Below are 27,625 nucleotides of genomic sequence, written 5' to 3'. Positions count from 1 at the left end.
TAACATCTACATGGCACCGCTCGCCAACATCGTCTGAGCACACCACCTCAACATTGTCTCGTACGCCGACGACACCCAGCTGATCCTCTCCCTCACCAAGGACCCGGCCACTGCCAAATCCAACCTCCACGAGGGAATGAAGGCCGTCGCAGAGTGGATGAAGACCAGCCGACAAACTAAACTCAGACAAGATGGAGGTCCTCATTATCGGCTCCACCCCCTCCGCATGGGACGACTCCTGGTGGCTGACCACGCAGGGAGCTGCCGCAACACCCACTAACCATGCACGCAATCTGGGGTTCATCCTGGACTCAACGCTCTCTATGGCCCAGCAAGTCAACACTGTCTCCTCCTGCTTTAACACCCTCCGCATGCTCCGCAAGATCTAGAGATGGATCCCCACCGAAACCAGGAGAACGGTCACCCAAGCACTCGTCAGCAACAGGCTGGACTATGGCAACACCCACGTGGCAGCAATCATGGCTACACTCCAGAAGAGACTCCAATGCATACAAAAAGCCTCCGCACGCCTCATGCTCGGACTCCCTCGCCACAGCCACATCACCACCCACCTTAGAGATCTGCATTGGCTCCTGGTCAACAAGAGGATCACCTTCAAACTCCTCACCCACGCTCACAAAGCACTCCACAACGCCGGACCAGCATACCTCAACGAACGACTATCCTTCTTCACCCCGAACTGCCAGCTTCGCTCCGCCGACCTCGCACTCTCCACCGTCCCACGCATCTGCCGAGCGACCACAGGCGGCAGATCATTCTCCCACCTCGAATCAAAGACATGGAACACCCTCCCTGCCCACATGCGCCGGACCCAGGACCTGCTGACCTTCAGGAGACTCCTCAAGACTTGGCTGTTCCACCAGTAGCTGGCTCCCTCCCTCCTCCTTAGCGCCTTGAGACCCTCACGGGTGAGTAGTGCACTTTACAAATGCTTGATTGATTGATTGATGTTCTCCTGGGACCGGTTTCAGGGCATCATCCCATATCAGCCAGGCTAGCTTGAATCCAGTGAGCACAGGACCCACGTATGGGCATACCCTTCCCACTGGGGGCGACAAAAGCAAAAGAAACAAGTGATGGGCAGAATGCTAAACACTGCAAACATTCACTCCCAGTCACTTGTGCACTAATGTCGATTGTATGGACGATAACAAATGATTACCATTAGGATTATATATTAAACAAGCATTGGCAAAGCCAGTAGGTCTTGCCTATGTGATTTCGATTGACATTGTCAAATTTTTTTAGCCATGTTGTACAATATCGCAACAGCTGGGTAACCAGATTTAAAGTAAAAAAAAAGAAGAAAACAAAACAAGCATTGGCATAGCCAATAGGTCTCACCTTTGGGACCTTATAAGTGGTTAGTCATGCAGCACATTATCCTGTGTCGCCATGGATTAAAACATTGCACGCACAATATGTTTTATAATATTCACTTACAAGCAAAGAACAGTTTGAATTATACCATGGACACTTCACAGCCAACACCATACACATAAGATTACCTTTTATTACCACGGCTGTCATCTGGACGGCGAAATCTCCAGATTTCTTAAATCGAGAAAAAACCTTTTAGCAACATTAGGATAATGAAAGTCTGGGGGGGGGGGGGAACAGCGCTCTAACCTATAACACACAGTTTGAATACAGGCCCTTCATTGTAGTTCATAAATAATTGTGTTATATTAGGATTGTAACTTATGAACTGTAAGTAACAAAAGGATCTCTGTGACAAAATCCAGTATATACATCCTTAACCACACATCTGTGGACACGGAGGAAACTGGTATGCTTTTGACTACTTATGCCCACTCCATGTGGATGTAAATTCGGTACACAGGTATTCGCTGATGCATTCCTACAGCTTTGTGGGAAGCCAAAAAGCAATGCTGCGACTAGTGAACTAAATTGAATGAAACTTCCCAGACAGTACAATACGCTCCACGGGACACACCCACTTTCTACCTTACTCTTACATACAGGTAATCAGTGGTGTAGTAAAATAGCTATGGTTCCTAATACAAGCAAGAAAAATGCGTTTGCATCCTCTATTGTCGAAGTCACAAAAAAACTGCTATAACTGGGATGCAGTGGGCTCCAACTGTCATGGGCTCTGGTGCCACTGCACCTGCTGCACTATTGATACCTACACCATTGTAATATACACACATCTTGCAAACAGTGAGCATGCTCTAGTCCCACTCACACAAGTAATTACAATTTTGTGAACCACGCATAATGTATGCACATCAGGAATGTTGCCAGGCGTTATTTGCATTTAAGAACCAGCCTTTAATATGTTGACAGAGGAGTGTCAGGGTAGCATGCTGGAGGGGCTCTCGGCAGGGCTGCACACCACCCACCAACGCCGCTGCAGATAGAGGGAGGCAGCTGAGACTGGGTGGCGTGCGTTTTCATGGTGTGAGGTCCGATTCGGAAAGAGCGCTCTCCCTGAAAAGCAAAGAGAAAGACGTGTTTGGACACCGGTCAAAAACGCAACAAAACCAACACATGAGTAGTTACCTGGAGAACCCAATGACAAGCGGAATACACTGCTGCTGCTCTTGTAAAAATGCCAAGAGAGAATGCTTTGGAGTGAACCTAATAAAAAGCTCACCTGTAATTTGCGGTCTGGTTCTGCCGTTGACTGTGTGGGATTAGCGCAGCTCCCGCATTCTTGTCTGTCTTCATTACAACACTTCAAGTGTTCCAGGAAGCTGCATTGTGGCGGCTGGGAAAAACTTACGTGAGGCGTCCTCAATGGACGTGCGGATTTGGCCTAGTTGATCCTTCGCACCCAATTAAATTTGATTCTGAAAACAAAACAGCTTCTAAGGGACGTATGCCCAAAGGAACAAGTTATCGGTCGTCCAAGCCAACAGGAGGAAGGAAACAAGCAGGCGAGTGGTGTGCGTGCCACAGCGAGACATCTGTTTTCTATTATCGCGCACGTGCCTTGCACGATAATTGCAAACAGATGTCGCCCGTGCGTGTAACCGCAAGCAATAGGCTGTGGGCGGAGCAAAGGCGGGACATGCACCCGCCTTTGCCCAATTACGTGCTGTCTTTCTTAGAAAGACGCACGCAAAGCCCAATAGCCTGTGCAAAAAAAAAAACCACACACACAAGCGTGTGGTGAGCTTGGTGAGCTTTCTGAAGCCCCTTACTAAAAGTCTCGCAAGCAGCGGCTCGACCTAAAAAGGGGGGCGGAAGAAAAAATAAAAATTAGTGCTATGATGCGGCCAGTGTTAACTGTGTCATAACACTACTTTTTGAATGTGGTCCCTGGGAGCGGAGCTGCCTGCGCCTGTCTGGCGCTGTCGCTGCTGAGAGCGGGGACGGAGGATACAAGTGACAGCAGGTCTACCTCTAGTGGCGGTGGTGGACCCCACTGACGGACCCGGATTGCGACCTGCTGAGTGCGGCGTCTCCCTGGGGGGTGGAAACTGTGGACCCTCAGCGGGGGAAGCGGATTGCGCGGACCTCGCCTACTGATCAATTGACATTGTTCTGGAGGAACAGACGGGGTGACACCGCGGGTGCATCTGGCTTACGGGAAACTGGCGACGGATGCCCATGGCGCAGCAGCTGGTGATGGGCCGCATGCGCGCCAGGCAGCAGCAGGGCCCACTGCAGGTACCGGCCCCCGATCGCCCCCGAGCAGAGATGGAGGAGGGACTGTCGTCTGCGTCACTTGCGGCCAAAATGGACTCTGCGCTGGCCGCTGTGGAGAAGATAGGGACAACTCTGGAGCATACTAGGACGTCCCTGGAGAATCGCATAGATAAAGTCACGTCTGACTTTACACTCCTACATGCGGACCACCGGAAGCTGGCGGACACGGTCGCCACCCAGGGGGAGACGCTCCAAGAACTGCAACCGGTCACTCGCAGTCACGCTGCTGCCCTGCAGGACATGTTGGATCGTATCCATGCTCTTGAAGACAGGGCGGAGGATGCAGAAGGGCGATCCCGTCGCTACAATGTTCGCGCTGTGGGCCTTCCGGCGGGAGAGGATGGGCGAGACCCGGAGCAATATGTGGAAAACTGGCTTCGCACGTTTATGCCACCGGGGAAACTGTCGGCCCAATTCGCGGTGGAAAGAGCTCACCGAGTGCCTGCCCAGAAACCGCCGCCGGGGACCCGGCCGCGTCCCTTCTTGTTCAAACTGCTGAACTATAGAGACAGAGACGCCATTCTCAGAGAGGCCCGCAATGCGACTGGTCTCTCAGTGGGTGGTAACCAAGTTATGCTTTTCCCGGACTATACGGCGTTGGTGCAGCGCCGCAGAAACAACTATATGGCAGTGAAACGCCAGCTCCGGGAACTGGCATTGCCGTACTCCTTGTTATTCCCAGCCAGGATGCGAGTGGTTGACAAAGGGAAAACACACTACTTCGACTCCCCAGCGGAGGTATGGAATTGGCTGGAGGAGAAGGGATTATGGACAGGGCCGAAGCCAGAGGATTCAGGAGACGGTGCCCACCCCCACAAGAGAGAAGGGCGCAGAAAGCGGAGACGACCCACGCGGGAGATGTCGACGTGGACAGCGGCTCCCACGCCGGAGAAAATGAGACTGGAGCGCCAAAATGTACTACAGGTGATCACGACGCTCGCGAGCCGAAGCCACGTAGATCTATCAGACACGGATGAGCAACCCGAGGTGCTGAGGAGCAGATCTACGTCAACATCGACGACGCACTCCAAGGGCTATCGTGGGCCAGTGGTCACCCCGCAGACTGCGGACGGTATCCTAGACTGAAAGGTGGCATAGCAAATGGCATTCGTGCAAGTATCTTGTAGCTAGCTGCTTTACTTAAATGAGAAGGGGAGGGAGTCTGGAACATGGGACTGACCGGGTAGACCTACCGATTGGGGAGAGTAAGTTGATGTGTCTATAGCTACCTGTCCCGCGTTAAGGCCCATAGAGGGAGAGTAATTGCTGGGGCTGGTTCCTGGGAGTTTTGACTGGGCCTCGCCAGCCGCACCACCCAACATTGGATGACGTTTCTTAGCGGCACGCTGCACTTAAGGGGCACAAGGGGACAGAGCCAGGGAGCTGCCATCTAAACACATATTCCCCTAGGTCACACCCTGACCTAGTTTTCACCTGCGTACGGTTACGCAAGTTTGGACGGACACACTTGTGAGGTTCGCCCCAATCGTTAAGCAGTTTTTGTTACTATGTTGTTATTGTTACCTCAGACCACTACTCCCTTACTTTACTGCAATGTAGGCTGGCTGCTGCAAGTCCCGGGCCCGCTTCCCTCCGAACCTATACTGCTTAGTCATGACACGCGTTAATGTTATGACGTGGAACAAACTGGGCATGCACACTCCCTCGCGACGATATTCTGTCTTTACCTACCTCCAACGACACGCGGTCGGTATTGCTCTATTACAAGAGACGCACATGACACAGCCCGAATTAGAGAAACTGCGCAGACGCTGGAGAGGTCAATTATATGGTACAGTGTACTCTGCACACGCCAGGGCCACGCTTGTGTGGGTTAGGGCGGGAGTCCCGTTCGTCTGTGGGGAGGTGTCTGTGGACGCTGCAGGCAGATACACATTGGTACGGGGCACACTTAATGGCCTGCCTATACTGCTGGCCTCGATCTACGCTCCAAACGTCGATCAAATATCTTTCCTCGCCCAGCTCTCACTGACGCTCACCCCATATGCTGGGCTCCCCTGGTTATTGGGAGGGGATTTTAATGCGGTACTCGACGTACAGCTAGATAGGTCATTTCCTCCGCTATGCGCGACGTCCGTTGCCTCTACGGCGCGTGCGCTGGCTGATTGGCTCTCGCAGTGGGGGGTACTAGATATTTGGCGGGCTCTATATCCCATGGACCACGTCTACTCCTACTACTCCAAACTGCACGACCTACATGTGCGACTGGATAGGATAGTAGGATCTCAGGCGCTGTTACCGCTGGTGGCACGGACGGAATACTTGGGGCGCATGCACTCCGACCATAATCCAATGTGGCTCCAACTTAACTGGGAAGTGGATCGCCCTCCCACCCCTACATGGCGCCTGCAGCCCACAGTGCTAGAAGACCCGGCGTATCGCTCCTCAGTGGAGACTGCTCTCCTCTCTTATTACGAGCTTAATGAGGGCACAGCGAGCGACGCAGGGGTGGAATGGGACGCGCTTAAAGTAGTGCTCCGCGGTCACTGCTTGGGAGCCACATGGAACATGCGGAGGCAGTTGGCGAGTCCCAACTGTTGCAGTATGAGCGGGAGGGTGAGGGCCCAGGTGAGCAGGCGCAACAATTGGCAGACCTGCGTGCGGCTCATGCGGCACTGTTGGAGCGTCTGAGGTGTCTGAATTATGCGGCGCATACACCACGCACGCATGCTTCGGCGGACAGTGCGGGACGGCTGCTGGCCTGGCTTTTGAGGCAGGAGGCCGCTCGTACCCCGATTGCAGCGATGCGCACGCCAGAGGGAGAGCTGGTGTGCACCCAGAGGGAAATTCACAGGGTTCTGGTAGACTATTACACCCAGTTGTACCGCGCGCGGGGTCACTGCTCGGGAGATGATTTGGAGCGGTTCCTTGGACAAGCGCAGCTGCCAGCGGTTACGGCCGAGCACTTAGAGGCCCTAAATTGCCCTCTCACGTTGGAGGAGATAGGGGAAGCTATATCCTCCATGGCGTCCGGGAAAACTCCGGGTCCGGATGGACTGCCCACGGAGTTTTATAAGGCCTACCAGGAACACTTGGTGCCGCACCTCTATAAGGTATATGTGGTGGCGGTTGAGGCGGACAGACTGCCTCCCTCGATGCGAGAGGCTTATCTGGTGTCTCTCCCCAAGCCAGATCGGGACCCCATGGATTTGGGATCGTACCGCCCCTTAGCGCTTCTTAACACTGACTATAAGGTCCTTGCAAAGGTGTTGGCGGAGCGCCTGGCGCCGGTGGTCTCGCATCTAGCCCATAAAGATCAGAATGGATTTGTGCCAAAACGAAATACGTCCTTGAATCTGCAGAGGTTTTTCAGGGTGGCGGCGGATAGCACGCAGACATGGCCTAGAGCGGGCTGTCTACTATTAGACCTGGAAAAGGCATTTGATTGCCTTGAGTGGCGATACCTATCGGTCCTGCTGCTACGGTACGATCTTGGCTTCGGATTTTTGCACCTGGTGGGTCTTCTTTACAAGGATCCTATGGTGCGGGTACGACTAGGCCCGTATACCTCGGACGCCATACCGATTGGTAGGGGGACCCGACAGGGTTGCCCACTATCGCCGCTCCTGTTCGCTCTGGCGATGGAACCCCTGGCAGTGGCCATACGGGAGAGGATGGGGGCTGGCATACCATTGGGGGACGCGGTCTATCAAGTGTCACTCTATGCGGATGACCTGCTGGTATACGTTAAAGATGTTGATGATATACCCCCTCAGTTGGACCACATTTTGTGTGAATTTGCTACCCTTTCGGGGCTACGGGTGAATGCCAGCAAATCTTCTCTACGCATTTGGCGAGGGGCGACGGGATCCAGGATATATCTTGAACGGCACCAGAGTACAGTGAAGAGGAGACACCTTCCGATACCTCAGGCTTCGCATCTACCGCCAACCGGCGGACCTGGTGGATGGCAATCTAGGCAAGGCAATTGCGGCTATAAAATCCCAGATGACGTTTCTGGATCACATTGCCGCTGACGGTCACGGGTAGGGTGGCACTATCTAAAATGGTGATCCTTCCGCGACTCCTATATTACTTTGCTAACCTGCCCCTATATGTCCCAGCGGCTTTCTTTACCAAACTGTCGCAAATTCTCAGAGACTTCATCTGGGGGAATGGCCGTCACAGGATGTCGCTTAAAAAACTTTATCTCCCTACAGACCAGGGAGGATTGGCTGTACCCTGCTTTGAACACTATTACTTGGCAGCCCAACTCCAGTGGATAGCCGGCTGGCGGATAGGGGCCGAGAAGATACCGCGACACTTCTACCGCCGTACTCACTTGAGCAGTTGCTGGTGCTTTTCCACCCGGCCGCCAGGACTACAGCGCCAACCCCGCTCCTCCTGGCTGTGGCGTACCGCTGCTTTCGCAGGAGTCTCTCCCTCACTCGACATGTGACCCCATACGCACCGGCGCTGCCGCTGGAGGGCACCCCCAGAGTGGCGGGACCGCTCACTTCCCGTGCGTTACTGCAGTGGCGAGAGGTAGATATTCAAACTCTGGGAGATTTGTACCGGGATGGGGTGCTTCTTTCGTGTGACTCGCTGGTGGAGGAGTGGGGGCTACCGCTGGGGCAATTCCTGACTTATCACTCCATAGTTAGGACCCTGGTTGCCAGATGGGGAGATATGACCGCGGAGCCCAGCCAACACCTTACCATACAGTATCTGCACGTGATGGGGAGAGGCCGGCGACTGATTAGTTGGTTTGCAGCATCATTACGAACGCATACGGCGTTTGCCCTGGAACCACTTAAAGGCAAGTGGGGAACAGATTTAGGGAGGCAGCTGACAGATACAGAGTGGGTCCGTATACTGAAAAGCCTGGTGCATATACCTAGAAATATGCGCCTTCGGCAGATACAGCTGTTTGTACTCCACAGAGCGCATCTCACCCCCGCGGCTTTTAATCGCTACTTTCGCTGTATGACGCAAAATGTCCTAGGTGCGCGGAGATGGGGGCTGATCTCATTCACATGTTGTGGGGCTGTTGTAAACTGCAATCCTACTGGAACGCGGTCCACGACTCCCTGCGCGCTATTACACACCGTGACATACCTTTTGACTGGATGGTCCACCTGCTGCACCACTTTCACAGATCCCCGGCAACCAAGGTGACGTCTTGATTCCTAGATCTGGGATTCGCGGTCGCAAAACGCCTCATAACTAGGAGGTGGAAGGCACAAGACCCACCTCACACGCGGGAATGGAGGTGCTCGCTTGCTGCATGGGCCGGGGCAGAGGGGACTGCTATCAGACGGGAGGAGACATTGGGGCTGCGGAAGACGCCCATCGCCACACAGTGGGAGGAGTTACTCCGGGCACTTAGACGGGTTGAGGAGGTGGATGGAGAGGGTGAGACAGCAAGTGGGGAGACGACTCCTAGGCGGGCCCCAGGGGGCCTGCCGGAATGATTTCGTGGTGTTTCACGCATGCTATGCAACTAGTTTAGGTATCATGAGAACACGCGTTTATATACGAGACTGTGAGTCACGACAAAGCCACAGCACATCAACGTGAGGGACAGGGGACAGACGGGTGGCAGGCACAGGGCTATGTCCAACGGAGCTGGTCTGGGTTCGAGGTGGTTGAGGTTTTCCATGGGGTTGTTGTTCTATTACCATTTGTTGGAAATAGTTGCGGATCTGGTTGAGAGACTTACTGGGACAATTCGATGGACTAATGCAGAGGAATGGTGGGTTGTACATCGTACTGTTTAAAGTTTGAACTGTGACAGGGGTCCTGAGGAATTGGACAGAGCTATCAGTCGAGGAGCTGTTATATGACCACGTTCCTGGCATGTGCGTTGTATAATGCTATTGACACTAAGAGTTCCGACTACGGAAAACATATGCCAGTGTGCTGTAAGTTTGCAACTATGATTACAAAATCAATAAAAACAGATTTAAACAAAAAAATAACACTACTTTTTGAATATTTGTTTTCTTGAGGCCACGCTGCACAGCAGCCGCAATGCTGTACAACATGGCTAAAAAAGTATGGACCCAGCCAATAGATTCCGTATAGGCAAGACCTATTGTCTTTATCATGCTTGTTTAGTTTTTAAATAAAATGTGTTAAGAGAAAGAATGTAATGTGCAGTAGATGCTGGTACTAAGACCGTCAGTTTTTGGATGGTTGCTGGGACTGGGGCAGACAGTGACTGGATGATGGGGTTGGGACCGTCAGTGATTGGATGCTGGTACTAAGACCGTCAGTTTTTGGATGGTTGCTGGGACTGGGGCAGTCTGTGACTGGATGCTGGGGCTGGGACCGTCACTGATTGGATGCTGGGTCTCCACGGTGTAAGCGTCATTAGAACTCTTAATCAATTCCTCCGTAGGAAAATTCATCTGCGAACGAACCACAGCTGGGGGGGATTGAAAGTAATTTAATCGCAGCAACAGATCCCTACCATTATTTTCTGTTACGGTTTTCATTTGTAACTCTTGCATTCTCACCTGGTTTATCTACTTATGCTACTTTGTGTATTCTGTCATCATACTTCCGCTGTCTTTGTGTTTGCTGCTTGCTGCCGCCAGTAGATGGCGCCCTGAGACTGTTACATTTCCTCACGCCAGCCCTTGCTATGAGTGTTCTAGTCTCAGCAGCCGCCTTCTCCTGATCTAAACTCTCTAAGGTTGTCCAGCTCCAGTGGAGCTGGAACAATTCTCACAGTAGGGGTGCTCTCATCCGTATCACATCACTAAAATCATAAGGGTTGATTAGAAATAAAAGTGTCACACAAAGAGCAAGTGTAGCCCGTGGTGCATTGTGGATCACACTGCAGCAAATATAGTATTAACACACGGTGTGTTAGCACACTGTCATTTAGAGAGCACATTCTCCATTGAAGTGGACACACAATTAACACTGGGATGCCGTTTTACTAATACATTTATATAGCAAACCAATAATGCGTGAAATCTAGTTTTCCCAAGTAAATTGTCTGGATTTGTTTGGATCATATTAAAATATTTTTTCCTTCACACATCAGAATTACAAAAAAAAAATTGTTTTCCTAACTGCTGAAATATTTTGAAATATTTGTACAGTTTATTCATAGGTACTTAAGTGTGTGTTAGAAAAAAAGTGACTTGCAGCCTTTCCTTTCAGTCTCCTCACCCTAGCAAAATTGTCACATAGTTCACTTTACAAAATCGTATAACTTTGCAGTCAGAGAAAGGAAGTAAACACCAACCTCCATGTTAAAACAACAAGCAGTAATGTGTCAGATAAATACCAGAAGTTACACTCATATGAGCAATGAGAAACTCGAAGATCCTAAAGCTACTGCAAAGCACCTGAACTGGAAGGCCACAAATCTTTCATGTGTTTCATTTATTTTACAGCGCACCTCATACTAGGGTAGGGTGTCAGAGCGCTTTACATCACACACACATTATACAGAAACAATGAATAATAAGTCTGTAAATCAGTCTATAGGAAATCCTACATAAGACAGGTTAGTAATCTCCCTACTAAGAGTGGTTCCGAGAAGCACAAACCTAGCATTTAAGAGACACCACAGTGGTTGGTTTTACTAAAAACAAAAGGCTCTCTGACAAAAGCAGTATCCCACTGCGCTACCCGCATAAGCACTTTAGTGGTCTGCATGCACACTTACCTTGCAGCAGGCATATTGACCCTCTGTGCTGCTTCGTGTTGGGTGACACCGGCCACTAGACAAAAGACTGATCTTGCTCCAGCAGGAACACCATTCACCGAGTGATCTCGGCGTGATTTTAATTGTTGCCAGACACACAAGGAATTCGTCAGGAGGTGGTTTTATGTGTAAGGCACCTGAGGAGCGAGACGGTCGTTGTTAAAAGGACCGATTCCCATGTCCTATTAACTCGCGGGTAAGCACCATCTACAACCGCTGACAAACATACAGAACTCGCGGGCCTCTGCCCTGCATGGCATAAAGTGAAAGCAACCTGAAACCACAGGCGGGAGAAGGAAACCTGCCGTAGGGAACGTGCGGGCCCAGGAGCACAATCGTTGAAACAAAAAATACTCAATTAATAGAACCAATTCTGTGAAAATGAGGCCCTTGCACGTCTGAGGCACGCCTGCAGTAACCTTCACAGGAAGTCTCAAAGCTGCCGCGTCCTGCCGCGTCCTGCCGCGTCCTACCGCGTCCTGCCGCGTCCTACCGCGTCCTGCCGCCTGGTGTGCCCCGAAGTGTCCGTATGTTGATCTGTCAGGGAGGACCGTCCAACTCCGCCGGGGGCAGCAATTCCTGGTGGCCTAGGTCCGCTGGCCAGAGATTGAAATGAAAAAACAGCCTCCTGCCACAGCCCGCGCCCAGTCCGGACCCTGCAGCGTGAGCGCTACAAGTCCGGCAGAGTCCGCCCAAGTGCACCGGCCCTGACAGACGCCGTCCCCCTCCTCTGGCGAGGGCGCCAATTCAAGATGAAAGAACAACACCACTGTATTATTAAAAGAAAAACTGTTCCTACCTTAGAAACTTAAAACTCTGGGGAAAGGAGGCCCCTGCCCTTCGAGGGAAGCACGCAGCAACCTTCAGAGACTGCCACGCCCATGGTGTCGGGCACCAGGCCCATGAGGGTGTCACAACTCTGTGCCACGCCGCCGTGGGCTGCCCTGGTCGGTCGAGGTCAGGGAGGACAATACAACTGCGGCCGACGGCAGCAATAAATGGGGCACCAGGTCCACAGGCAGGGAACTGAGGACATAAAAAACACACCATGCTGCCACAGCCTGCGCCGCGGCCGGACACCGCAGTGAAGCCAGAGTCTGTTCATGTGGCCTGACAGGCGCCAGCAGCACATGGCGCCAATTCAAGATAGTAAATGCTTAATCAAACAAGCATTGGCATAGCCAATAGGTCTCGCCTTTTGGATCTTATAAGTGTTTGGCCATGCAGCACATTATCCTGGGTACTGTACCCCCAGGGAATGAAGAGCTATAGCAAAGCTGTACTGGTCACCCGTTTGCTTTTTATTGCTATATTTGGGTGTTAAACTGGTGCTAATGAGGTGCAACCAATGGCCCACCACTAGCATGAAACAGTAGGATGGTGTGAGTTATGCAACTGATGCGCATTAAATTCACTTGTGCACCACGCGACCTCACAGCAGGTGATGGTTATACCTAGGGGTGCGCCCTATTTAATCAAAACTTCCACAAGACACTTAACTCCAGCAGGAGCCAGCTACACCCTTTTTACCCCAGAAAGGCTCGGTGAGTTCAAGCAGCAGCTGCAGACACCCCTGCAGCGTGGCGGTCGCCATCTTGTCCCACAAGCATAGAAAGGAAGGCATGAAGTTACAGAGGCCTGGAGTCCCGCCCACCGTACTCCCCTCATGCAGCTATTTCACCGGCTGAATCCCCGGCCCCAGGGCCAGCTCGACCCCTGCTTGGCACCGTGCCTTTCAGATAGAAAAAGAAATCTGATTTTTAAACCCCAACCAACTAACAAAATAACAATTTAAAAGCCATCATTACAGAATGATGTGCAATTAACAACTAGAAGTTTGGAATTCACCAGTATTACAATTAATCCTCATTACTTTAACTAAAGGGGAGGACCATACGTTTTTTACCTTGAAGAATACGGAGCACGTGCTGTTGATAATAGCCAGGTATGGGATTTGCGTGACATAAAGAAGCGAGGGGTAGCTGTCAACAAGGGGGCTGTTTGCCACCTCGGTACACAAGGGGCATCACAGACTACTGCGGCTGCGCGCTCAATGCCTTCAATGTCACTGGAAACCCCTCGGTGAAAACATCCTCCTCGCTGCCAGCTGGGATCTGCAGCGCGTTTCTCTTTTTCAAGCTTCCACACAGCGCTTCGGAAGGTGGAGCCTTTTCCGAGCACTAGCTTGTGACCAGACTAGACTCTAGCCAGCCACCGTAGTACTCCGAGCAGGGGGAGCACTGGATAGCGCTAGTCTAGTGCTGTCCTCAACCTTCACCGCCTGCACCCTTCCAGATCCCGAGCCTGTCTGCAGCATGATCTTTGGGCATACAACCTGTGTTAAAGAGATATTTACCTTTATTCAATAGCCGAAATCTGTTCTGGGGCTGCTGTTCAACTGCAGCCACTCCGTTGGCAAAACAACCCGTGCCCCGCTGCACACACCAGAGGAGCTCGAATATAACTAAATGGAAAGTTTTTCTTGGAGTCAGAAAAGGCTTTTTAGTGTGAAAAATAAAGGGAGATTTATCCGTGAAAGTTACTTGAGAGATGGGCTCAGCAAACTCTGGTTTCAGGGTGGGCCTCTCGGGACTTTGAAAGGTCTGGCTGTGCGTGGAATCAGAGTTCACTGTACTCAACAGCGCCCACCGTCCCACACCAGTACAGGCATAAATGGAACTCCCAGCACAGCCCAGTGAAGTCAGAAGATGGCTCTTAGCGCCCCACCGCACAGCACACAAGTTTGTTAATTCACAAACATAAACCCACGGGAAAGGTGCAATCTTTATAATGCAGCTAAACCACCACCAGAAACATCAGATATCCTCACACTGCCTTTAACGGGCGACACATCACAAATAACACCAGAGTCTGTTATACAAAGGCATCCTTGTAAACGGGGTGAGGAGGTACAGCACCCGATAGGGGCTGCAAGGCCATCCTTCTGGTGGGATGTGCACCCTGTACATGCGTGGGACATTTCCTGACTCAATCACACCCATGATGCTGGAGGCTGCAGGGCTTGTATTCCTTGTGTGGGCTGAATGACGGTGCTTTGGTGGGGAACGGGGGCGCGGCTTCGAGGTTCAGTCCAGAACCCCAGAGCAACCCAGTGCGCAAGTGCACCTAATGAAGAAAAACAAAATTTAAAGGTAAAGCGTGACATTGTGCGCTTTAAAAACAGGTACTTTGCTGAGGAGCGGGTAGGAGCCATCTGTTTCCAATTAACGAGACCGTAGACAGGCAAATGTATACAAGCGTGGGCGCGATAATTGGAAACAGATGGCGCCGCTGCTCGCTCCCGCAAGGTAAACACCGTACATGCACGAGTGCTCATTGGAAACATGCACAAGTTTCTGTAAAAGTCCTGAGTGATTCCAAGAGGTCATCCCTAAGCAGTGCTTGCGCGCTGCATTAGGCTCGACCTAAATAGCACACTGGGAAGGCACACAACACACTAAGACTTCAGCTGTAACACAGGCAGTGTACGCAGGCGAAGATAACCAGCACACTCATATAATTTAAACCACATTTTATTAGAAGGGAGAGCGATCTCTCACTCCACTCACTTACTTTGTGAGGTGAGAGGTTGCAAACTGTTACGGACCTGGCCGCCTCGTGGTCACAACCGCTCCAGCAGCATGAAGATTCAGCGGCAGAGATGTAGTCAGTGCTGTGTTCTGGGATCTAGCACTCACCGCAGTCCTGTCCTCGAGGTTGAGTCGGGTTCGCCGCCGGTCGTGGATGTCGATCATATTTTTTAAATAATATGATTACTGTGGTGCGAGCAGCGCTCATTGCCACTAAAGCAGTGAGCACCCACAGCTACCGCAACTCGGGAACTGCGGCCACACACCCGCGCAAATGCACACACAGCAGGATGTTAAGTCAGTCACGTGTACATCAGTATGCTGCGCAGTGGGAATCAAATAATTGTTACATTGTAGCAGCTAAGCAAGAGAGCTGCCAGAGCCCCTAAAGCCCGCTGGGAGCCATTACAACTTTAGTTTAGCATTCCAAGGGTGCATAATTACCAGCGCTAGAACGGCTTGACAGCGAAGGAGACTATGCCTATTATGCGTGACTTTGCATTTGTGCGGTGATGCGGACCACCACACTGAAATGCGTTAGTCTCACGCCTGATGCATGATACTTGGCAGGGCTGATGGTGTTGGGTACAAGAGCCGTTTACCCGAACTATAATAAAAAAATGTAGTAGCTGCGAAGGGCAGTAATGATTGTTAAAAGCTTTGATTTGGCTCCGGTCTATAACAAAGGCGAAGCCCTTTAACAAGTACTATAGCCCGAGCAGAAAGGCTGTAATACTATAAGAACTTTCCACTCACTGGGAATAAAATATTCTGAATTAAAAAGGGAGAAACAGAAAAACTAACATTGGAATGTTGGTGTAGAAGGTCTGTAAAAGCCATTATTGGCCCTGAGTCCCTTCGTTCTTCAGTAGAGCTCTCAACACTTCAGTGTTGTAATGTGTTGCATCAGCAGATGTGTGTGTGACATGGTACCGGTTTACAATCCTAGATTGACCTGGCTTGACACAACCATCAGACAAAATAAAATGGGTGACCACGTTGAAAGCATTACAAGTCAGTGCCGTTGCACCTAGATAGTGAAGACCACGTTGTGCGCGCTGTGGGACAAGACTCCAGCAGCACCTCACTGATGAGGACCACGTTGTGCTCACTGCGAGACGAGACTCGAGCAGCACCTCACTGATGAGGACCACGTAGTGCACACTGCGAGACTACACTCAAGCAGCACCTCACTGATGAGGACCACATAGTGCACGCTGTGAGACGAGACTCAAGCAGCTCCTCACTGATAAGGACCACTTTGTGCTCGCTGTGGGACAAGACTCAAGCAGCACCTCACTGATGAGGACCACATAGTGCACGCTGTGAGACGAGACTCAAGCAGCTCCTCACTGATAAGGACCACTTTGTGCTCGCTGTGGGACAAGACTCGAGGAGCACCTCACTGATGAGGACCATGTAGTGCACGCTGTGAGACGAGACTCAAGCAGCTCCTCACTGATAAGGACCACTTTGTGCTCGCTGTGGGTCAAGACTCGAGGAGCACCTCACTGATGAGGACCATGTAGTGCACGCTGTGAGACGAGACTCGAGCAGCACCTCACTGATGAGGACCACGTAGTGCACACTGCGAGACTACACTCAAGCAGCACCTCACTGATGAGGACCACATAGTGCACGCTGTGAGACGAGACTCAAGCAGCTCCTCACTGATAAGGACCACTTTGTGCTCGCTGTGGGACAAGACTCAAGCAGCACCTCACTGATGAGGACCACATTGTGCTCGCCGTGGGACAAGACTCAAGCGGAGCACGTGTTTGTAAGTATACCAAGACACTATAGGGCTCCAATATATAGGCCCCGTATTAAATATGCGCTTTTGCATAGAGCATAAGGTCTTAAATTGGATGCAACGTTTGATTGGCAGCCAATGCAGAGGGTGTAACATGCTGGCAGAGGAGGTAAATTTGGGTGGGTGGAGAAGACGGCCTGCAGCCGTATTATGTACTATCTGGAGCTGTTTGAGCAGTGATTTCATGGCCCCCAGGTACAGAACGGTACCATAGCAGCTACTTTATTGATCTATTGGCTTGTAGAGAGCTTATCATCGAGCCATAGCCCTGTCTAAAATTAAGATGCACTGTCCAGCCCAAACAGTCACCAGGGGCTGAGGCCTTTACAAGCATTTCACCCATCACCTTTGTGTTCCAGTATTATGTAACACGCCCTGATTTTGTAGTAAAATGCCATTATTTTTCTATTTTCATTTGCTATAGATTGCTCTGAAGAGCACAGTCTGGACTGGCCTTTATTAAATAAATATTAATAAAAAAATATAAAAAAAAACCACCAAAGCATAAACACAAATTCTAGCTCAAATTACAGGACTGGTGAAAAATCACATTCACAGCTGCATAAGAAACTGCGCTATTCGCAGTAATTATGTTTAGCCCAAAAAGCACACATGCTCTTTCCGCTGCTGAAGACATTACTGGTGTGAATGCTTTGAAACTGAAAACCCCTGCCTAGAACATCATCGCACTGCGTCTGCCTGCTTGGATGTCCCGCGCCTTGGGATGCTTGTGCAGATTGGGTGTTAAGAGTTCGCAATGGTCTTCACTGCTCAGACAGTACAAGCATGCTTTAGGTTCCCCTGGCCCATGCATGACTAGCTGAACCACTACACTTTTTTTCTTTGCATTCTGGGATTTGTGGTCCTGGGTTTCGGATTGGATAAAGTCAGCATGAGCCAGAATGCAAAGACCATGCTGCATGGGAGCACTGAGTTATTTGGCATAACACTCTCTCACATTGGCTGGAATCCTCTGCTGTGTTTTCATCGCTATAGCTTTATCACTTGCTCCTTGTCACCTTTCCCATCCCTAAGCTATATCCTCATTAGTCATTGTTTTCAGGTGTGTTCAGGCTCATAGGGTTCAGTCAAATGGACCACTTCTAATACTGTCAGATAGGGCTGCCATCTCACCAGTTTACCAGCCTGGAAGGTATTTTTATACCAGGACAGAATAAAAAAATCAGGAAACTCGTTTAATTCCATTATTATACCCTTTGAAATATACATTGAGAAGATCAAATACAAGATGAAAACGCATCAAAGGAATGTTATTGTTGTCTAGACTACTACTTGTTTTTAAAGCAAATGAAAGCAGGTGTCCTGAAAGCCTGAGGCTGGCACCGCTTTTGATTCTACGACTGCCAATTTTTTTAATTTCCAAAAAGTAATGCATTTGCACCCCTTCAAGGTTGTAGATTTACTATTTATTTGGTAAACCGGTCACTAGATATATTCTGAATCCAAAATATTAAGTTAAAATCTCTTACTGAAAGAAGAATGACAAGAAAAACCAACACAGACCTACCACCTCCTATTCATGCCGCCCCCCAGACTCTTCTACCTAGACATGAATCCTTTTATTTGGGGGTGTCGCACCCCAAACAACCTCCCTGGAAGCTACGCCCCTGTGTACACACACACGCACTTAATTTATGCAGAGATCATTTGAAAGCATTCAATCCTCACAAGACATTTGTCTGGAGCAGAAGGCTCATTGAGTCACTGAAGACATTGTTGTGGTTTTGTCTCATAACACCCTTGTGTTTGTCACCAAAGACTGGCGAGAAGTGCTAGCTGCTCTGGTCCCGTTCTCCTTAACCAGACGCCTCCACAGAAAGATGGCAGCGCCAAGCTGGGCCTGGTGGAGTTCCAGATTCTGTGGAACAAAATCCGACGCTGGCTGGTAAGTCGTCTGGCACCAGTAATCAGGGAGTGGAGGATAGTCAGGTGGGTCCACCCAGAGTCCCCTCTAGATGAGGCCAGCGGGGAGGTGAGGGAGAGCCTGGACACTCACGGTGTGTACTGACTGCAATGTGGCTCTGCGTATCTTCTGAGGGTGAGGGATGGAGGTAAGAATCTTTGAGAGGGACAGGTGGCTAGTGAGATGGAGAGTCATTTGTAAGGAGAGAGAAGAATGATGTGGCTAACCACCAGTAAGTCATGGAAACAGAGGGCTAAGCAAATGTATATCCTGAATAGTGGAAGGCTAGAACAGGGGTAGGGGTGTCTGGAGAGCGGTGCACAGAGAGAAAGTTGAGCGGCTGTCGACGCGGTCTAGGCTTTCTGGTGTCACTGAATCTCCCTGCTTGATGGTGAATGTCCGAAGACGGGAGGCAAAGAGCTGGTGACGTGTGGTCCCTTTCAAAGGCACTGTCACCCCTGGAGAAGCTAGAAATGTTAGCTGTGAGCTAGACCTATTGGACAACATCCCTGCAAGCACCACAACTGGCCGACATCCCTGCAAGCACCACAACACAACTGGCCGGCATCCCTGCAGGCACCACAACTGGCCGACATCCCTGCAAGCACCACAACTGGCCGACATCCCTGCAGTCACCACAACACAACTGGCCGACATCCCTGCAGGCACCACAACTGGCCGACATCCCTGCAAGCACCACAACTGGCCGACATCCCTGCAGTCACCACAACACAACTGGCCGACATCCCTGCAGGCACCACAACTGGCCGACATCCCTGCAGGCACCACAACTGGCCGACATCCCTGCAAGCACCACAACTGGCCGACATCCCTGCAAGCACCACAACACAACTGGCCGACATCCCTGCAGGCACCACAACTGGCCGACATCCCTGCAAGCACCACAACTGGCCGACATCCCTGCAGTCACCACAACACAACTGGCCGACATCCCTGCAGGCACCACAACTGGCCGACATCCCTGCAGGCACCACAACTGGCCGACATCCCTGCAAGCACCACAACTGGCCAACATCCTTGCAGGCACCACAACACAACTGGCCGACATCCCTGCAGTCACCACAACTGGCAGATGTCCCTCCAAGCACCACAACTGGCCAACATCCTTGCAGGCACCACAACACAACTGGCCGACATCCCTGCAGTCACCACAACTGGCAGACATCCCTGCAAGCACCACAACTGGCCGACATCCCTGCAGGCACCACAACTGGCAGACACCCCTCCAAGCACCAAAACTGGGCGACATCCCTGCAGGCACCACAACACAACTGGCCAACATCCCTGCAGGCACCACAACTGGCAGACACCCCTCCAAGCACCACAACTGGCCAACATCCTTGCAGGCACCACAACACAACTGGCCGACATCCCTGCAGTCACCACAACTGGCAGACATCCCTGCAAGCACCACAACTGGCCAACATCCCTGCAGGCACCACAACACAACTGGCCGACATTCCTGCAGGCACCACAACTGGCCAACATCCCTGCAGGCACCACACACAACTGGCCGACATTCCTGCAGGCACCACAACTGGCAGACATTCCTGCAGGCACCACAACTGGCCGACATCCCTGCAAGCACCACAACTGGCCAACATCCCTGCAGGCACCACAACACAACTGGCCGACATTCCTGCAGGCACCACAACTGGCCGACATTCCTGCAGGCACCACAACTGGCCGACATTCCTGCAGGCACCACAACTGGTTGACATCCCTGCGGGCACCACAACTGGTTGACATCCCTGCGGACACCACAACTGGTTGACATCCCTGCGGGCACCACAACTGGCTGACATCCCTGCGGGCACCACAACTGGCTGACATCCCTGCGGGCACCACAACTGGTTGACATCCCTGCGGGCACTACAACTGGCTGACATCCATGCAGACACAGTGTTCCTAATGGTGAAATACTGTAGATGCTACAGGAGGCGGTCTAGTGACTGGTGGACTTGTGTTTCACGTGCCATTAGTGTCCAGTTTGCAACATGCCTAATTTCTTGTTTTTAGTTTCAATGAGCTTGGGTGGATCGGAATCTGTTCAGTGATGCCAGTGGGTGTGGATTTGATTATTGACTGATAGGCATGGGGGCAGGAGAGGAAGGTGGTAGTGAGCCAAAGGCGTGGCATCCTTAAAGGTTGGGTTAAATGTTAGAAGTAACTGGGAGGGGGAAGAAGGAAAACGCCCCTCTCAGTGGTTGTCTGACCATACCCTTGACTGTTCTCTAACCACACATATTTCTTCTTTGTAGACGATCTTCCGACAGCACGACCTGGATAAATCCGGCACCATGAGCTCTTATGAACTGCGGATGGCGTTGGAGACAGCCGGTAAGCGAGGTGGAGTACAAGGGCCGGGGACTGTGAGGTAGCACTGTGGCAGCTTGGACACGAAGTGATGTAAGAAATTGGGATATTAGCTTAGGGCTGACAACCTCAAGGAATACTCGCAACCCTTTTCAGGGTTAACCTTCAAAGTCACTAAATTAACCCAAGCTCAACCCCCTAGTAGTTATGGCTCAGAGAAGACCGGATTAACTTAGGGCAACTTTTATATTATTTATGCAGTACCAAAGCAGAAATAAAGTCAGAATGCAAAACAGTAAAAATCCCAAACCGAATTAGAAAAATTTAATAAACATAATGACAAAAATCCAATTGGGGGAACTGGAGATATGAATTTTTAAAGTTTTAAGTAGGAATTGCGCCAAGAAGCTTAAAGTGCCACTGATAGCTCCTGGTCTAACTGACTATGAGCAATTTGAGGGTGATCGCAATGAAGTGCAGGTCGGATACACCAACCAGGCTCATCTTGGTTAAAGATTTTATTTTGCGACTTTGTCCTGTAAGTCGCAATCCTCCACTGAAGCGCACTTCTAAAGCCCCTGAGGACCTTATGGGAGACACCTATAAACTCACAGGCAGGCGGGAATCTACCATTGGCTAAGAGGGCTGTAGCCCCCGCCGTCCGCTGCCATGGACAGGGCTGGTCGGGCTGGGGCTGCAGGCTGGCAGTCGCATTCGAGTATTTCTCTTGTCCTCCTGTAGACGTTCAAGTTTGAAGAGCCTCCTCTTTTATCTGTGTTTCTTTCCAGCTGTCGGTGCTTCCTGGCATGGACGCCCTGTGCCTATTTGTTTACCCTGTAACGGTAAATAAGGAGCAGAGACCAGTTCTTGATGTCTCTGTGGATAAAGGCGCGAAAAGAGCCGAAGATACAAAATCTGCTGTTATCAGATCCTGGAAACTCTGCAGCACTCCCTCTGTAATACATCTAAAGACACTCAATATGGATTTGTTGAGTCCCAAAAGGAGGATATGAAATTACGTCTTAATGACATCACATAATTAAATACTAGCAGTAGGTTTTTGCTTAGTGCTACAAGACGACTCGCAATGTACAAAGAAACAGACTCCTAAAATTAGGTTAAATTTAGAATGTTTTTTCCTCATTCTTCCTAATCCATTGTCACGGCTGAAAAACACCACATAGATGCCATTGGAAAACCTTTAAAGAGCATAGTGCCCTCTTCAGAGATCTCAAACATGCGGGGCATGATTGTGACTTCCAGCAGGGGCATCTCAGCCTTTCCTCCTTCTGACCCTGATGGCATGATTGTGACTTCCAGCAGGGCCATCTCAGCCTTTCCTCCTTCTGACCCTGATGGAATGACTGTGACTTCCAGCAGGGGCATCTCAGCCTTTCCTCCTTCTGACCTTGATGGCATGACTGTGACTTCCAGCAGGGCCATCTCAGCCTTTCCTCCTTCTGACCCTGATGGAATGACTGTGACTTCCAGCAGGGGCATCTCAGCCTTTCCTCCTTCTGACCTTGATGGCATGATTGTGACTTCCAGCAGGGGCATCTCAGCCTTTCCTCCTTCTGACCCTGATGGAATGACTGTGACTTCCAGCAGGGGCATCTCAGCCTTTCCTCCTTCTGACCTTGATGGAATGACTGTGACTTCCAGCAGGGCCATCTCAGCCTTTCCTCCTTCTGACCCTGATGGAATGACTGTGACTTCCAGCAGGGCCATCTCAGCCTTTCCTCCTTCTGACCCTGATGGAATGACTGTGACTTCCAGCAGGGGCATCTCAGCCTTTCCTCCTTCTGACCTTGATGGAATGACTGTGACTTCCAGCAGGGGCATCTCAGCCTTTCCTCCTTCTGACCTTGATGGAATGACTGTGACTTCCAGCAGGGGCATCTCAGCCTTTCCTCCTTCTGACCCTGATGGCATGACTGTGACTTCCAGCAGGGGCATCTCAGCCTTTCCTCCTTCTGACCCTGATGGAATGACTGTGACTTCCAGCAGGGCCATCTCAGCCTTTCCTCCTTCTGACCCTGATGGAATGACTGTGACTTCCAGCAGGGGCATCTCAGCCTTTCCTCCTTCTGACCTTGATGGCATGATTGTGACTTCCAGCAGGGGCATCTCAGCCTTTCCTCCTTCTGACCCTGATGGAATGACTGTGACTTCCAGCAGGGCCATCTCAGCCTTTCCTCCTTCTGACCCTGATGGAATGACTGTGACTTCCAGCAGGGGCATCTCAGCCTTTCCTCCTTCTGACCTTGATGGCATGACTGTGACTTCCAGCAGGGGCATCTCAGCCTTTCCTCCTTCTGACCCTGATGGCATGACTGTGACTTCCAGCAGGGGCATCTCAGCCTTTCCTCCTTCTGACCCTGATGGCATGATTGTGACTTCCAGCAGGGGCATCTCAGCCTTTCCTCCTTCTGACCTTGATGGAATGACTGTGACTTCCAGCAGGGCATCTCAGCCTTTCCTCCTTCTGACCTTGATGGAATGACTGTGACTTCCAGCAGGGGCATCTCAGCCTTTCCTCCTTCTGACCCTGATGGAATGACTGTGACTTCCAGCAGGGGCATCTCAGCCTTTCCTCCTTCTGACCTTGATGGCATGATTGTGACTTCCAGCAGGGGCATCTCAGCCTTTCCTCCTTCTGACCTTGATGGAATGACTGTGACTTCCAGCAGGGGCATCTCAGCCTTTCCTCCTTCTGACCCTGATGGAATGACTGTGACTTCCAGCAGGGGCATCTCAGCCTTTCCTCCTTCTGACCTTGATGGCATGATTGTGACTTCCAGCAGGGGCATCTCAGCCTTTCCTCCTTCTGACCCTGATGGAATGATTGTGACTTCCAGCAGGGGCATCTCAGCCTTTCCTCCTTCTGACCTTGATGGCATGATTGTGACTTCCAGCAGGGGCATCTCAGCCTTTCCTCCTTCTGACCCTGATGGAATGACTGTGACTTCCAGCAGGGCCATCTCAGCCTTTCCTCCTTCTGACCCTGATGGAATGACTGTGACTTCCAGCAGGGCCATCTCAGCCTTTCCTCCTTCTGACCTTGATGGAATGACTGTGACTTCCAGCAGGGGCATCTCAGCCTTTCCTCCTTCTGACCTTGATGGAATGACTGTGACTTCCAGCAGGGGCATCTCAGCCTTTTCTCCTTCTGACCTTGATGGAATGACTGTGACTTCCAGCAGGGCCATCTCAGCCTTTCCTCCTTCTGACCTTGATGGCATGACTGTGACTTCCAGCAGGGCCATCTCAGCCTTTCCTCCTTCTGACCCTGATGGCATGATTGTGACTTCCAGCAGGGGCATCTCAGCCTTTCCTCCTTCTGACCCTGATGGCATGATTGTGACTTCCAGCAGGGGCATCTGAGCCTTTCCTCCTTCTGACCCTGATGGCATGACTGTGACTTCCAGCAGGGGCATCTCAGCCTTTCCTCCTTCTGACCTTGATGGAATGACTGTGACTTCCAGCAGGGGCATCTCAGCCTTTCCTCCTTCTGACCTTGATGGAATGACTGTGACTTCCAGCAGGGGCATCTCAGCCTTTCCTCCTTCTGACCCTGATGGAATGACTGTGACTTCCAGCAGGGGCATCTCAGCCTTTCCTCCTTCTGACCCTGATGGAATGACTGTGACTTCCAGCAGGGGCATCTCAGCCTTTCCTCCATCTGACCTTGATGGAATGACTGTGACTTCCAGCAGGGGCATCGCAGCCTTTTCTCCTTCTGACCCTGATGGAATGACTGTGACTTCCAGCAGGGGCATCTCAGCCTTTCCTCCTTCTGACCCTGATGGAATGACTGTGACTTCCAGCAGGGGCATCTCAGCCTTTCCTCCTTCTGACCCTGATGGCGTGATTGTGACTTCCAGCAGGGGCATCTCAGCCTTTCCTCCTTCTGACCTTGATGGAATGACTGTGACTTCCAGCAGGGCCATCTCAGCCTTTCCTCCTTCTGACCCTGATGGAATGACTGTGACTTCCAGCAGGGGCATCTCAGCCTTTCCTCCTTCTGACCCTGATGGAATGACTGTGACTTCCAGCAGGGGCATCTCAGCCTTTCCTCCTTCTGACCCTGATGGAATGACTGTGACTTCCAGCAGGGGCATCTCAGCCTTTCCTCCTTCTGACCCTGATGGAATGACTGTGACTTCCAGCAGGGGCATCTCAGCCTTTCCTCCTTCTGACCCTGATGGAATGACTGTGACTTCCAGCAGGGGCATCTCAGCCTTTCCTCCTTCTGACCCTGATGGCATGATTGTGACTTCCAGCAGGGCCATCTCAGCCTTTCCTCCTTCTGACCCTGATGGCATGATTGTGACTTCCAGCAGGGCCATCTCAGCCTTTCCTCCTTCTGACCCTGATGGAATGACTGTGACTTCCAGCAGGGGCATCTCAGCCTTTCCTCCTTCTGACCCTGATGGAATGGGTGTAACTGTCGATCATTTACAATGCTCCTAATCTGTTTAAACTGCTGAAGCAATCACTCATATATTTATTAAATTAAAAAAACACAGGTTCAAGAATAGTTAGGTTTGCGGCGCGTAATATACTACAACACTTACAAAAAGAAAGTTTGAAAAATACTGAACCGCATCAGTTAAGTTGCTTTTTAAAATTATAGCAAATTATATATATCTGAACCTTCGCTGAATAGTGTAGAGAGTTGTGTTGTGGAGTTTTGGTGGTCATTCCAGAATAATGAAGGATTCTGTGTTTTATTCAATAGTACATGAACTGTTACATTTTAAAGTGTTTGAGTTGCATGTGGTTTAAGTGCTGAAGTCGTCACCTTCGCACCCTCAAATTCTATTTAAAGCTTTCCTGTAAGTGAGCATTGATGACAACATAGACTAATGCAGTGCACTGGGCTGAGTTGTCCTTTGGAATATGGGCCTTCTGCATGTCTGCTTGGTAGAGATCATGTACAAGCTCTACAAATGCCAAACTCTACACCTTTAAAAGTATGTCTACCTCTGGGTCACAATGTTCTGCTTTTTACAATTCACAAACATTCCTGTTAGCACGACTGTAAAGCTGTGTCAGATGCATTTTCTAAAGGTGCACGATTAGAAATATCATTTGACATATTCCCTGCTCCATAATGGTGAAGAATTACGTAAAGGAAGAACAGAGCCTGGTGTGAAAATGCACATTCTGTTTCTACACCAGTAAAGAAAGGGCCAGTAAAGATCACCTTTCCCAGTGTGGAAAGCCCTTTGTCTACACCCCACCCAATCTGAGGCTGAGCGCTCCCCTTCCCATCCTGGAAGGGGAGTCACCCCGACTCTTGGCTAGAATAAACCTCAGCCCATATCCAGAGTTGGAACAGGTCCGCTTTTACTTTAGGAATGCTCCCAAAAATGAGTTTTCGGGTGGTCCCAAACTTAAAAGGCTAACTACGCCATGTTCTGCACACGTCCCAGACCCCTCTGCATGGATTCTCCACCCTGGTGGGGGAGGGATCTGCAGTGGTAATGGTTCTGATCTGGATGAAGGGGTTAATGGAGAGTTGGGTGCCTTTTAAAGCTTGAGATGGACTACTGTCCAAGAGAGTTCCATCTCAGATGGTGGCTTTGAGCAGTATGTTGCACCGTGTGGTAAAGTGTGGCTTGAATGTTGCCACAACCCATTGTGTACCGGAGGACATTGTATTATGCTTCATGGTCTGAGAACTGAGGTTGCTGGTTAACTTGCTGCTCAAATCCAGTTCCGAGGTTCAGGTGTCATTACAGATGGCCAGCAAGGGCATCGCACTGGAGCCCTGGACTCATGGTAGAGTTCCAGGCAGAGTTGTGGGGTTGCCAGAGATTCTCCCAAAGTTCGTTTTATGGGTATTATGCTTCAGAGCTCCAGTGGGTGTAGCAGTCGGTCTGCTTTTTTGATCCTTTTATAACATCAGAGGGTCATCGCAGCCATTTGACATTAGAGGTCTTCCATAATGTAGTGCATTTTATATAGCGCTCCGCACCCCCCCGAAAGGGTCTCTCAGGCGCTGTGCACATACCGCTGTGGAACCCTTCCTGGCTTTTCCCTGTGAAGTGCCCACTCCTGGGCACCCCCAAGGTGAAGCCAGGCATCCTAGCGTTGTGGGGGCCGTTGTGGAGATTGAGCAAGCTATTGCCCAGAGTTGCAGAGTGTGACCCATGATTAGAATAGGCACCGAGGCGAGAATTATCGGGTCCGGGGAAATTGAGCACAAGACCCGCCGAGGCGGGAATTGAACCCTGGTCCAGGCCAGACCTCTACATCAGGGTCTGCCGCTCTAACCATTGAGCCACACTTCTCCACTGTGGACTTATGTAGCTGGGGCCTTACTCTGAAGGGGTAGAGGAGCGCTTGACAAAGGACGAGACGGAGATGAAAAATGATACAAACCATTACAAGAGTCACTAGAGGGACCCAGTTTGTAATGAGTTGGACACAAATATATATTTACAAAGAATGAAACTGCTCCATGAGATGGGAATATTCAGGCACCGATAGTTGAAAGGTATTGAAAGTCTGCTTCATAGATATAGGGGCTGCAATGATTTTTAAACACAAGGAGCGTACAATCATTT

The 27,625-nt window shown here is 50.7% G+C and overlaps 1 protein-coding gene across 1 annotated transcript in view; it reads left to right on the top strand.

Annotated features, from left to right (window-relative positions):
• The window catches only part of LOC146816438 (calpain-1 catalytic subunit-like), a 476,307-nt gene that overhangs the window by 402,750 nt on the left and 45,932 nt on the right, over positions 1–27,625 (top strand). Inside the window, exons 21-22 of the mRNA XM_085610281.1 lie at positions 18,627–18,695; positions 20,996–21,074. Of these exons, the coding sequence (XP_085466407.1) occupies positions 18,627–18,695; positions 20,996–21,074 (148 nt within the window). The remainder of the gene's footprint in view (positions 1–18,626; positions 18,696–20,995; positions 21,075–27,625) is intronic.

The sequence above is a fragment of the Triturus cristatus genome, chromosome 6, assembly GCF_964204655.1.
Source record: "Triturus cristatus chromosome 6, aTriCri1.1, whole genome shotgun sequence".
NCBI lineage: Eukaryota > Metazoa > Chordata > Amphibia > Caudata > Salamandridae > Triturus > Triturus cristatus.
This window is presented reverse-complemented; position numbering and strand designations above follow the sequence as displayed.